Here is a 13,777-nt window from a genome sequence, read left to right as displayed (position 1 = left end):
ACACAGCAGGCTGTTATTTCAAAATAATGTCGAAACACTGTCAAGCTGGAGGAATTCTTACTCCGACTCTTTTAACCCTCATTGTGTAAGGAGCAAGGGTGCGTCTACACTGCACCATTATTTCGAGATTACTAGCGTTATTTCAAAATAACAATGCAAGCGTCTACACAGCCATTCTGTCATTTTGAAATAATTTCAAAATAACGGCTGGCTTATTTTGAAATTTGTAAACCTTATTCCACGAGGAATAACACCTAATTTGAAATAAGGCGTGTGTAGACATTCCAAGTATCAGAGGGGTAGCCGGGTTAGTCTGAATCTGCAAAAGCAACGAGGAGTCGTGTGACACCTTATAGACTAACTGAAGTGTTGGAGCATAAGCTTTCGTGGGCAAAGACCCACTTCGCCAGATGCATGTAGTGGAAATTTCCAGAGGCAGGTATAAATATGCAGGCCAGAATCAGGCTGGAGATGACGAGGTGGATCCAATCAGGGAGGATGAGGCCCACGTAGACGTTCCACTGCTGCTATTTCGAAATAGTATGTCCCTGGTGAGGGGCTAAGTTATTCTTCCAGGGGCTCTAAATCGAGATAGCACATCTACATTAGGGAAGCCTGCCTCAGACTAATTTTGAGGCTTCCCTGCAGTGTAGATGTGCTACTTCAAAATAGGCTATTTCAGAATAACTATTCCAGCATAGCTTATTTCAAAATCACTGTGCAATGTAGACATACCCTAAGGGAAGTCGGAGGAAGAGTGCTCGGTTTCAAAGTAAGTGCTGTGTAGACACTCCCAATTTTGAAATATGCTATTTCAAAGTAAGCTACGCCACCGACATAGCTCAATTTGTGTATCTTATTTCGAGTTAAGCCATGCTGTGTAGACGCACCCTATGAGAATAGGAGGAATGACCCTAATGCCTAACAGTTAAAGATTGGCTTGTGCCCTGAAACAAGTGGGCGGGTAGGCTTTGCAAAATATTTATTTGGTGGTAACCATTCTAATTGGGTTGTCCCACTATGCATAAAAACGTTCAAACGCTGGTTGAGTCTCACTTGGCTGCAAACTCCTCTTCTGGCAATGAGTTCCGCAGTCTAATAAAGCCTTGAGGGTGTGTCTATACTACAGGTGTTTTTTAAAAAAAGTGCTGGTGCGTGCCATCACAAAAACCACTCTGTTCTTTTGATTTACTGTAAATTAACTTCCGTTAAAATGCGCTTGAGGTGTGGATGCTCCGCGGGTTTTTGCGCAAAAACGGCCATTTTCACGCAAACCCCCATGTAGTGTAGATGCAGCCCCTGTGTAGACTTCTCTGGACTTGACTATGAGCTAAATAATAGGGTATCATCTGTAAATGTTTCCACCTCACTGCTCACCCTCTTCCTAGGTGGATAATAACTAGAAAAGATTTCCCTAATGTCTGTTATTCAATGTGTAACGCCCCTCTCCCCCTTCACAGATATCATGAGCCTTTCTGAATCCGATCAACATGTTGACAGCCAAATGGCAATTTTCAACATCACCCCATATGATCCTTCAACATTCTTCCTCACTGGTGTCCCCGGCCTGGAAACTGCTCACATCTGGATTTCCATCCCTTTCTCTATGTGCTACATTATCGGCCTGCTGGGAAATTGCACAATTCTCTTTGTGGTCGGCAAAGAGCAGACCCTGCACAAGCCCATGTACTTGCTCCTCTGTATGCTGGCGCTCATAGAAATTGGCACATCTACCTCCGTTGTGCCGAAGGCCCTCTGCATATTTTGGTTCAATTTGAAAGGCATTACTGTGGGTGGCTGCCTCACCCAGATGTTTTTTCATCACGCTGGTTCTATGACACACTCATCTGTCCTCGTGATAATGGCCTTCGATCGCTACGTGGCCATCTGCAACCCTCTGAGATACGCCACCATCCTCAGCACCCCACGGATAGCTAAGCTTGGACTGGTAGGTGTGACAAGAGCTGTTGTCTTCATTTTGCCCCTCCCCCTGCTCCTGAGCAGGCAACCGTTCTGTGCCAACCGCTTTATCCCGCATACGTATTGTGACCACATGGCTGTGGCAAAGATGTCGTGTGCAGAGATCGCAGTGAACAGGACCTACGGCTTGGTGATAGCATTTGTAATCCTGGGGTTGGATCTAATGCTCATTGTACTGTCCTATACTCTGATCATCAGGGCTGTCCTCAGAATCTCCTCCAGGAAAGCCCACCAGAAAGCCCTCAACACCTGCACCGCCCACATCTGTGTCATGCTCGTGTCTTATCCTCCTGGTCTCTTTTCCACTCTGGTACACCGGTTCGGTCAGGGCATCTCTCCTCATATACACATCATCTTGGCCAACCTCTATTTCCTCTTCCCCCCTATGCTTAACCCTATTGTTTATGGGGTCAAAAACAAAGAGCTTCGTGAGAAAGTGGGCAAATACACCAGGAGAATATGGGTTAAACTTGCATGATAAGAGGAGAAAAGACTAGTTCCTCATTATCAATGGTGTTTGCTCCTGTTAACATGCTAGTGTTAAAACAAAATGGAGACAGGATGTGTGTGAAGATGTCAAAATGGAACCCGGGTGATTGACAGGGACAGTTGCCACCAAAAGACTATACACTCAGCACTAAAGCTTTGAGCATGTCAGTAATCCTGTGCACCAGGTACAAACTTTTTGCACACGTCACCCTGCATGTTGCACACAGGACTCTGATAAAGTTCCCGCCTTTGAACTTATAAATAACCTGACCTGGGAGAGGATCGGGTCGACAGTTTTCCAGTACAACAAGAAAGAGAGATACACTGGCTTGGGATACCATGGCGAAGGCTGGGACCATCTCCGTTTTTCCAGACCTGCTCTTCTCCTACTGCCGCCAGGGCGCTCTGATCCACGGTTGTGGCGTATGCCCAACATTGTGAATCAGCAGCTACCTCTCCCACTGCATCGGACGTGAACGCTGCAAGTCCTGTTTGGTTTAGCAATCTACGTGAATAGCTTTGTACGGTGTCGCGAAGGCGCATGCTTCTTCAAAAGACTGAACTGTTCAAAGTCACCTCATTTACCACCAGGGATGCCTCAGTGTTCTTCCCTCTCGGCTATCGAAACCACGAGATAGTAGGTCCAGAGCTGGTTCCAGACCATAGGACATCTGAGCCAATATGGTATCCAACTGTTAGCTCATGGTTTAATCTGTACTGTCTTCTTCATATATCAACGGGGTTGGGATTGTTATTGTTGGATCATTTGTATGGTATAGTTCTGTCCATTATGCTTCATAATATATTGATTAAATTTACTGCTGTGTCTGTGCTTATTCACAGACTAAAACAAATCTGCCGGTGATAGATACGGTAGGGTCCGGGGAGAACGCACTTCTGAACCAAAGGCATGATTCCATCCAATCAGATCAGGCTCTAAATTAACTCAGTCAGTGCACCTTTGGCTAACACTCCCTATTTGGCTGAGCTCAGCATCATGATTTAGCGATTTATGAGTCAGAGTGGAAGACTAGTTAAACATGAGTCACCAGTGTGATGCTGTTGCAAAAATAGCGAACATGATTCTGGGATGAATTAACAGGAGTGTTGTGAGCAAGACATGAGAAGTCATTCTTCAGCTCCACTGTGCGCTGGTTAGGCCTCAGTTAGGGTATGTCTAGACTACAGGGTTTTGTTGACAGAAGTTTTGTCAACAGATACTGTCGACAAAGCTTCTGTCGACAAAGAGCGTCTAGACTACATCCAGTTCTGTCGACAAAATAAGCCACTTTGTCAACATAACAGTGTGGCCGCAAAGGACAGTGTAGATGCAATAATGCCTTCTATCGACAGAACTCTGTCGATAAAAGGCGTTATTCCTCGTAGAATGAGGTTTACATACGTCGACAAAACTGCTGAGTTTTGTCGACGTTATGTTGACATAACTCAAAGGCAGTGTGGATGCAGGTATAGTTTTGTGGACAAAAGTCAACTTTTGTAGACATACCCTTTGAGTACTGTGTCCTGTTCTAGGCACCACATTTCAAGAAAGACGTGAAGAAATTGGAGAAGGTCCAAAGAAGAGCAACAAAATGATTAAAGTTCTAGAGAACATGACTTATAAGGAAGACTGAAAGAACGGGGCTTGTTTAGTTTGGATAAGAGAAGACTGAGAGGGGACATGGTAGCAGTTTTCAAGTATCTATAAGGGTGTTATAAGTATCTATAAGGGACCTTTCAGTTTAGAAAAGAGGAGACTGAGGGGAGGATATGATAGAGGTCTATAAAATCATGAGTGGTGTGGAGACGGCCGATAAAGACAAGTTATTTATTAGTTCCCATAATAGAAGAACTAGAGGACACCAAATGAAATTAATGGGTAGCAGGTTTAAAACTAATAAAAGAAAGTTCTTCACACAGCATGTAGTCAACCTATGGAACTCCTTGCCAGAGGAGGCTGTGAGGGCTAGGACTATAATAGAGTTTAAAGAGAAGCTAGATAATTTCATGGAGGTTAGGTCCATAAAAGGCTATTAGCCAGGGGATAAAATGGTGTCTCTGGCCTCTGTTTGTCAGAGGCTGGAGAGAGATGGCAGGAGACTAATTGCTTGGTCATTGTCTTCGGTCCATCCTCTCTGGGGCACCTAGTGCTGGCCACTGTCGGCAGACAGGATACTGGGCTAGATGGGCCTTTGGTCTGACCCAGTACGGCCGTTCTTATGTTACAAGGAGGAGAGATAAACATTGTTCTCCTTGGCCTCTGAGGATAGGACAAGAAGCAATGGGCTTAAATTGCAGCAAGGTTGGACATTGGGAAAAATGGGTTGTTAAACACTAGAATAAATTTCCTAGGGAGGCTGTGGAATCTCCATCACTGGAGATATTTAAGAGCAGGTTAGACAGACACCTGTCAGGGATGATCTAGACCAATGGTCTCCAACCTTTTTAAGCACAAGATCACTTTTTGAATTTAAGTGCAATCGAAGCCCCAAGTGCCCCCAAGTCCCTGTGCACTACATCCTCCCTCCCCCATCCTCCTTCACTTTCACCAGGCTGGGGCTGAGGGTTGGGGTGCACACTCCGGTCTTGGATTAAGGCAGTGGTCTCCAAACTTTTTAAGCATGAGATCACTTTTTGAATTTAAGTGCAATACAAGATCTACCTCAAACTCAAATACCCTTTTCCCTGCCTTCTTTCAGACCCCGCCCCCTTCTCACTCCATCCTTCCTCCCCCACTTTCACCAGGCAGGGGCAGAGGGTTGGGGTGCAGGCTCTGATCTTGGATTAAGGGATTTAGTGTGCAAGAGGGGCTCTGAGCTGAACTTGGGGCAAGCAGTTGGGGTGCCCAAGGAGGTTCTAGGTGGGAGCTCTGGGAGGGCATTTGGTGCTCAGGGCTAGGGCTAGGGCAGGGGTTTGATGTGCAGGAGGAGGTTTATGACTGGGGTAGGAGTTCGGAATGTGGGCTCCAGTTGGTTCCTACAGACAATGTTTCACCCTCCTCTGGACTCCTCAGTGCACACAGGACATTGCAGACCTAGAGGGTTCACGGAATAATGAAGGGCCTAGGGAGACTGTGATGTGAAGGGCTATTGAAGAGACTGGGTTTGTTCCCCTACAAAGGACATGAATGAGACAGGAGAGGAGAGAAGCCTACACATCACTGTCTGGTAGGGAGCAGATGGAGAATGGGGTCTCCCTGTCTCGTAACACAAGAGCAAGAGGAGTTTTGATGAAATTGAAACATGGAAAATGCAAAACAGTAAAACAATGCTCCCTTCATTCAGTGCCTAATTGGAGTGAGGGCCTCATTGCCAGAAATGGTCGATGAGGCCATGAGCCAAGCAAGAATCAGGAAGGACTTACATGGATAGTGAGACTCTTTGGTTACCATGGTTACAGCTAAATAATTATTTTGGAAAGCCAATGTGCCGGTATGTGTCAGGACATGAGCTCCTCCCTTGCTTTTTGGCTTTAGAGTGACACCGTGGAATGAGGTGTAACAGTTAACTCGAATTAAGGACTTAGTTCGAGTGAACGTTTGACTGCCGCGTGTAGCCGTGAGCAGTTAGTTTGGACTACAGGGATTTAAAAATGGCTCCCGGACGGGAAGATGCAAATAAAGCTTGGGATATTTAAATCCCGGGCTTCAATTGCAACTTCGAATGCCTACATTAGCATCCCTAGTTCGAACTAGGGGGCTAGTGTAGACATACCCTGGGTTCTCTTTCTGCACTGGACAATTCCCTAACCCCACTGATCACTATGTTAACCCAATGACATACAATTGACTAAACGGCAATGGTAAGAAAAAGAAAGAACTAATGGAAAAGATTAAAGGAAGCAAGGAACCTGTCCTGTGGGCATGGGATATAGCACAAACACCCATTTCTGAGATGGAAGGAATCCTAGAATCACAGAACACTAGAACTGGAAGGGACCTCGAGAGGTCATCGAGTCCAGTCCTCTGCCCTCATGGCAGGACCAAGCACCATTTAGACCATGGAAAGGTCACAATCTGCTCCTCTCACATCCCAGCCCTCCCTCCCAGTCACTTGGCTGCAGATCATGCGTCTGCTCTGGTGGTTTCTGTTCTCCCTCAGGGTCTACATGGCAAGAGCCTTCTTCCCAGCATCTGCTCTCCCACAATATCCCTGTCTACCCCGTCTGCATCCCGCCTGAAAGGCCCTCCAGTCGGGTAACGCCTCCCTGCAGTCGGCCCTCTGCCCGCAGACCCACCTAGCTCTCCCGAGCCTCTCCTCAGACTCAGATACCATGGTACTTGTGGAATGACTCAGCTCAGAACTGCCCCAGTTTCTGGCTTTCATGAATTCCAGCGGCAGCTCCCCATCTTAGTCTCAGCACCGCTTCTCCATCTCCAGCCTGGCTCAGGCTCGGGGATGGGTCTCTGGCTCATACCCAACTCAAACTTCTGTAGATCTGGCCTCATTGGTTCTGGGGTTCCCAGATTTCTACTACATTAATAGCTCAAAGACACTTGAAAATTAACCTAACAGTAGCCCCATCTGTTTCTGAAACAAAATATTTTTTATTACCGCAGTAACCCAAAATGTAAGTATTGGAAAAAACAAAAGTATAATTATTACGTTATTTATTTCTAATTCCATTCAGTGATGGTACTGAATGTTGTATTTTGTGTGGAATTATTCTAGCTGGTTATTCTTAGTCTCTGAGGCTGTGTCCAGACTCAGGGGTTTTTTCGAAAAAAGTAGCCTTTTTTCGAAAAAACTTCCCCTGCGTCTAGACTGCAGCCGCGTTCTTTCGAAATTAAATCGAAAGAACGCGGCTTTCCTTTCGACGGCGGTAAACCTCATGGCACGAGGAAGAACGCCTTTTTCGACGGAGATCTGTCGAAAGTAAGTGAGTGTGGACGTGGGGAGGCCATTTTTTCGAAAATATTGGCCTCCAGGAAGAAGCCCTGGTGGACAATCTGGGGCATGGGTTGCATGTCTGTGGTTCCTGTCTGCAGCCATTTCTTAAAGGGACAGGCACCCTCACAGCCACTTGTTGCAGCAAAGGAGCCAGAGCACACGGCTACTTAGGTGCAGCATGTCCCAGCCCCAAGACCCTCCTGGCCCTTCCAGAGAGCCTTCTGGGGACCCAGCCAGGGGCTCCAAACGCCGGGAACCATCATGATCTGGGCCAGAGCTCAAGACCCTTCTGGAGCTCTGGGGAGAGCAGGAGGCCTTACAAGCCCTCAAAAGCAGGTGGCGAAATGCGGACATTTATGGCCGCATGGCAGAGGCCCTGGCCCAGAAGGGACACTACCCCCGCACCCAGGACCAGGTGCGCTCCAAAGTGAAAGAGCTGCGCCAAGGATATGTCAAGGCCAGGGAGGAGAGCTCCCATTCTGGTGCAGCCCCCTACTACTGCCCTTACTACAGTGAGCTGGACCAGATCCTGGGTGGTGGTGGTGAAGCACGCACACCACGGCGTTTCGTCCAGTCAGGCTTGGCAGACCCTGTGGTGGACGCGCCAGAGCAGGACCCAGAGCACTCAGGAGACGGGGACATGGTGCCAGAGGAGGACAGTGAGGAGACGGCGACCCTCACCCTGGAGCCAGTCACCCAGACCCCAGAGGCCTCCCAGGTGTCATCTGGCGCAGGAGATGAAGCAGCAGGTGAGTGCAGTGAGGTTGTGTAACACCGGGGGGGGGGGGAGGTAGGTGGGTGCACAGTGGGTGATGCACAAGGGAAACCTGTCATGCTCAGGCTGATGCCCAGGTCACACACTGTGTTACCTTCAGAATGTCTGATTCCCCTGTCTCAAGGGAGAGGGCATGCCCTTTTGGACAGCTGTTGCACACATGACTGATTGTGATAGAAATGTAGCCGTGTTACTCTGATCTGAGGAAGTGGGTCTGGCCCACGAAAGCTCATCCCCTAATAAACCATCCTGTTAGTATTTTAAGTGCTACAGAGTCCAGTTTTTTAGGACTGATTGTGTCTTCTTTTCCTCCACAGCCGGACCAGCCGTGCAAGAGGGCCGCAGCACCCCAGCCCCACCTCCACCTCCATCTCGGGGACATGGGAGCCGCAGACACAGGCGTGTGTATGCGGACATCCTGAGGCAGCATGTGGAGGCCGTGCAGGAGCTCAACTCCATCCTGAGAGAGAGGGCGGAGGCAGATGATCGGTGGCATGACCGGCTGATGGAGGAGCTGGTCCAGCAGCGCACGTCCCTGACTGCCACTCTCAGGGAGGTCTGCGGCTTGCCTGCTCCTGTGCCTGGTCCTGCTCCTCCAGCACCCCATGACCCCGCCCCACCAAACCCCCCTTCCACAACAGCATCCCTTTCCCCCCTTGGACCTCCCTCTCCCCCAGCCCCCCCAGCTCCCCAGCCCCTCTCTCCCCCTGGCCCTCCTCTCCCCCAGGCCTCCCCGTCCCAAGAGCACCCTATCCAGCCAACCGACAGGTGCACCACCCGATCCCGTGGCCATGATGGACCCCGAACACGAGGCCCAGGCAGGAGACTGCGATCAGGCAAGCACCGTGCAACCTGATCCCCTTCCCCCCTCCAGGTTTCAAGTCCCCTTCCCCCCTCCAGGTTTCAAGCACCCCCATCACCCCAGTTAAATGACAAAGAAAGTGTTCAACAAAATGTTTATTGTACATAGTTTTTTCTACATAAAAAATGAACAAAAGCTTTTTTATGTTTGCAACAGTTATACTATTTTTTGAGTGATATTTAAAAAAATAAAACAGAACTTATTATTTTGAGACAAACCCTGGTGTTTATTATTTCTCCAAACAGGGTCAGGAGATGGGTTGTGGAGGAAAGCTTCTATTGGGCCAGGGCTCAGTCCCCAGGCAGAAGCCCCTCAGTACAGTCAGTGGCCTCCACTTGAGAATTGCTCCCGTAGGGCCTCCCGTATGCAAACAGCAGACGGGTGAGCCTGGCGGATGGCAGCTGTCCGGGGCTGGGCAAAGTGCCTCTCCTGGCCATCAGCACCTCTACCCCACCCTGGTAGGAAGGCCTCCCCTTTCCTCTCCACCAGGTTATGGAGAACGCAACACGCAGCCACCACCTCCGGGATGTTGCTCTCCCCCATGTCTAGCCGTGTGAGCAAGCACCGGAATCTGCCTTTTAAACGTCCGAACGCACATTCCACCTGGTTGCGAGCCCGGTTAAGGTGAGCATTAAACTGCTCCTTGCTCGCATCCAGCTGGCCGGTGTAGGGCTTCATCAGCCACGGCATCAGGGGGTAGGCCGCATCAGCCACTATGCACACCGGCATGTGCACATCCCCAACTGCAAAGTCGTGATGCGGGAAAAATGTTCCTGCCTGAAGCCTCCGGTAGAGGTACGAGTTCCTGAAGATGCGGGCATCCTGTGCCCGCCCTGACCACCCAACACAAATGTCAGAAAACTGGCCACGATGGTCGACCAGGGCCTGGAGGACCACAGAAAAGTAGCCCTTTCTGTTAATGAATTGGGCTGCTCGATGGGGCGGTGCACGGATTGCAATGTGTGTCCCATCGAGCGCTCCTCCACAATTCGGGAAGCCAAGGGCAGCAAAGCCGGCCATGACGCTGTCCAGATCCGGTAGACAGATGAGCCTGTTGAGCAGCTCCGAATTGATGGCCCTCACCACCTGCAGAACGAGACAGACAACAAAATGTTAGAAGGGGTGCCTTATCTCTTAGGAGGAGAACCCACCACCCACCTTCCCTCTCAAACACCCCGGGAATCCCCTCCTCAGAACCCCCCCCCCCAACAATTCAGGGTGAGTGGAGGAGCTCCCTCCCACTCACACTCCACTTTGCCCTTCCTGACAGTCTCCCTTCCCCCCACCCCAAACTGTGACTGTCCCCTGACAATGACTTACCTCCATCAGGATGGATCCAACAGTAGACCTGTCCACTCCAAATTGGTGTCCCACGGAGCGGTAGCTGTCGGGGGTTGCCAGCTTCCAGAGGGCAATGGCGACCCTCTTTTCCAGGGGGATGGCGGGCCGCAGGTGGGTGTCTTGCCGTTGCAGAGCAGGGGCGAGCCAGGTACACAGCTCCTGGAAAGTGGTCTTTCGCATCCAGAAGTTGCGTAGCCACTCTTGGTCATCCCAGAGCTCCATCACGAGCCGGTCCCACCAGTCAGAGCTGGTGTCAAACCTCCAAACACGCCTGTCCACAAAGAAGTTTGGAGGCAAGGGCAGTGCGGCTGCTTGACGGACGATCCCTTCGTACCTCTGGTCTGGGTCCAGATGGGGAAGGAGCCTCATGACTGTGTCATGCAGATGCAGCAACACTTGCAGTATGATGGCGTGGGGCCATCGCCTGCCCAGGGGCAGCTCTGGCTCCATGCCAAAAAAATGGGTCTAAAACAGAAAAACCTCCAAACAAAAAACCTGCTGGGGTGTCCCAGGAAGCTGAGCACTCCAAACCAGCACTGCAATGCCTTGCTTACCTCCTAGAGGGACAGCAAAGGCAGCTGCAGGAGCAGAGCAACGGGTGTTCAGGAGTGTCCCTTTAACCACGCCGCGTCTCTGTAAAGGGCAGGCAGGCAGCAGCACCCGGAAGGAAATGCTGCCCCCATGCCCTGGCAGAAGCGGTTCCGGGTGGCTTTTAATTTCGAAAGAGCGTCCATCAGTCAGGACGCTCTTTTTCGAAAAAGCGGATCAATTTTCCGATCCGCGTATTGTAGTCTAGACGCGCTCTTTCGAAAGAGGCTCTTTCGAAAGTATCTTTCGAAAGAGGCTTGCAGTCTAGACATAGCCTGAAAGGCAACATGTCATTCTCGCTGTCTTTATCATGATAATATACTTCTGCGGCTGGCCATGCATATCTGCAGTGAGAAATATAATCATTACTTTGGTGGATTAAAACTATCCACCACCTATTTTCTTTTGTTGAAAACACGTCCTAACAAGAAAAAAATATTTTTGTAAAGTTCTTCTTGTACCCTGTTGCACAATTTTTCTTTGTTCTTTTTTTATCAATTTTATTTGATAGAGCAGTCTTTCCACAGCAGCGTTACTGAAAGTAAGCAACAGCAATACAAATTCAAATAAAGAAAATTCACTAAAATCTATGTCTTCCGCTGCATCTGTGTTTACAAGAACTTGAACCCTAAACAGTTTTACTTGGCTGTCCCATTAGGAGTCCAGTGAGCTATAGGCAAAACTTTCCTGTGCTGCTTCAGCTGTGCAAATTCTCTACAAACACTGGCAAACATGAGACATCAGTCAATCCGGACCATGAAGGGTCAAGCACAGTAGGACTTAGTACTTCAAGCGATTCAATCATCTGTATATCCGGTGGCATTCGCTGCTTCATCTGGTTCCCAAACTCCAAGACGAAAACTCAACAGCTTTTGATGCCATCAACGGTCAGAATGCTTAGTGTATATTTTGATAGTTCCACCTGAAAAGCAACTCTAGAATCAGCTGCGTAGAAAGTGCTAATTTATTTCACTCCAAGACAATGTTGCAGTTTAACACAACAGGCTGGTTCTTAAAAAAACATGGATTCATCATTCTCAGCAACAGGCTTTGGTAGAATGTCTTCAAATCCTGCAGCAGCTTTCCTGTATTAGCACTATCCGATGGAAACATTTAGTTTTTTTCTCCAGTCTTCCTGACGGATTGGACATAGAAACATCACGTAAATCTGGCGCTCTGTTCATACCATAGAGAAGGTCAACTTTGTGCCTTGTGGTGTCTTTTTTTGGCTGTGAATATGTGAAAGAGGAACTTTGGTTCATCAAGCTGATCAAGAACCCTGTTCACAAAGAGTCTAGTGGTCTGGGAGACAAGGAAAGGCCAACTGACAGGAAGTTGGGGGCTGATGAATGATGCAGAAAGTGCTTTAGATGATGGTGAAAGAGAGGGAACTGAGCAATAGAGAGACCAGTGCTTGGTGATGGAATGATAGAAGGTTAGGAGTGAGGAACATCGCAGAGTGGGAACTGTCCCAATGCTGTGACACAGCACAATTGATGGCGAAAGACGTAGTCTATCCATCTCATTTCACTTGGGTTTAAAGTCATTTGCCACAGGCGATCATCTTCTACAGATGTATTTTCCCACTTGGTCAGAAAGCTCTTTGGTTTTGACCCCATAAATGATGGGATTGAACATGGGGGGAAAAAGGAAATAGAGGTTGGCCAAGGTGATGTGAACATGGGGAGCGATGCCCTGACCGAACCGGTGTGCCAGGTTGGAGAAGAGGAAAGGAGTGTAAGACGTCAGCATCACACAGACGTGGGTTGTGCAGGTGTTGAGGGCTTTCTGGTGGGCTTTCCTGGAGGGGATTCTGAGGACGGCCCGGATGATCAGAACGTATGACAGGCCAATGAGTGTCAGGTCTAACCCAATGACTAGAAAAGCTATCACCAAGCCATACGTCCTGTTGATTGTGAAGTCCCCACACGACATCTTTGCTACAGCCATGTGGTCACAGTACGTATGGGGGATGATATGGTTGTCACAGAACGGCAGCCTGCTCAGGAGCAGGGGCATGGGCAGAATGTAGAGAACCGCTCTTATCAAACCCACCAGCCCTAGCTTTGCTATTCGTGTGTTGGTGAGGATGGTGGCATATCTCAGAGGGTCACATATGGCAACGTAGCGATCAAAGGCCATTGTCACGAGGACGGCTGAGTGCATCACAGAAACTGCATGAAGGAAGAACGTCTGGGTGAGGCAGCCACCTAGAGTCACGCCTTTCCAGTTGAACCAAAATATACACAGGGCCTTTGGCACGACAGAGGTAGACATACCCATGTCTGTGAGCGCCAGCATGCAGATCAGCAGGTACATTGGCTTGTGCAGGGTCTGCTCTTTGCCTACCACAAACAGAACTGTGAAATTACCCAGCAGGCCCAGAATGTAGAAGGTAGAGAAAGGGATGGAAATCCAGACGTGGGCCGCTTCCAGGCCAGGGATGCCCATCAGGATGAATGATGGAGAGTCAGAGGGCGTGAGGTTAAAGTCTGTCATGAGGTGACTGATTCATGAATCTGGCTCAGAAATGCTCAGGGTGCCTGCGAAGGGAGAAAAGCACACTGAGGAGAGGTTACACATTTTATAACAAGTAATATGATAAAATACTTCACTGACATTCCCAATCTAGAAAGCAGGAGAAGTAACACGGCTACATTTGAAGACACCATTGAATGTATTAGGTCATACTCAAGTTGAGAGACGTCATCACAGGGAGCTAACCAAGGTGAATGGGCAGCATGAAGACAGATGAGCTTTGATGTCAATAACTGCAACGAGTTTGCCTAATGGTGGGTATGACAGGAATTGCACAAAAAGCTTGACCTCAGGATAGGAATCTGGACATCATGG

At 48.9% G+C, this 13,777-nt stretch overlaps 2 protein-coding genes across 2 annotated transcripts; one reads left to right on the top strand and one right to left on the bottom strand.

Annotated features, from left to right (window-relative positions):
• The first annotated feature begins 1,504 nt into the window (after positions 1 to 1,504).
• Positions 1,505 to 2,458, top strand: LOC142829200 (olfactory receptor 52P1-like). Its single transcript, XM_075927948.2, has one exon. The coding sequence runs from the start codon at positions 1,505 to 1,507 to the stop codon at positions 2,456 to 2,458; it is 954 nt and encodes a 317-aa protein (XP_075784063.1).
• Positions 2,459 to 12,484: 10,026 nt separating this feature from the next.
• On the bottom strand, positions 12,485 to 13,462 carry LOC102446102 (olfactory receptor 52P1-like). Its single transcript, XM_006116671.4, has one exon. The coding sequence runs from the start codon at positions 13,421 to 13,423 to the stop codon at positions 12,485 to 12,487; it is 939 nt and encodes a 312-aa protein (XP_006116733.3). The 5' UTR covers positions 13,424 to 13,462.
• Between the last annotated feature and the right edge of the window lie 315 nt (positions 13,463 to 13,777).

The sequence above is a fragment of the Pelodiscus sinensis genome, chromosome 1, assembly GCF_052426305.1.
Source record: "Pelodiscus sinensis isolate ZL-2025 chromosome 1, ASM5242630v1, whole genome shotgun sequence".
NCBI lineage: Eukaryota > Metazoa > Chordata > Testudines > Trionychidae > Pelodiscus > Pelodiscus sinensis.
This window is presented reverse-complemented; position numbering and strand designations above follow the sequence as displayed.

Coding starts and splice junctions, on each gene's coding strand:
- LOC142829200 (XM_075927948.2), top strand. CDS start 1,505: ATGGCAATTTTCAACATCACCCCATATGATCCTTCAACATTCTTCCTC.
- LOC102446102 (XM_006116671.4), bottom strand. CDS start 13,423: ATGACAGACTTTAACCTCACGCCCTCTGACTCTCCATCATTCATCCTG.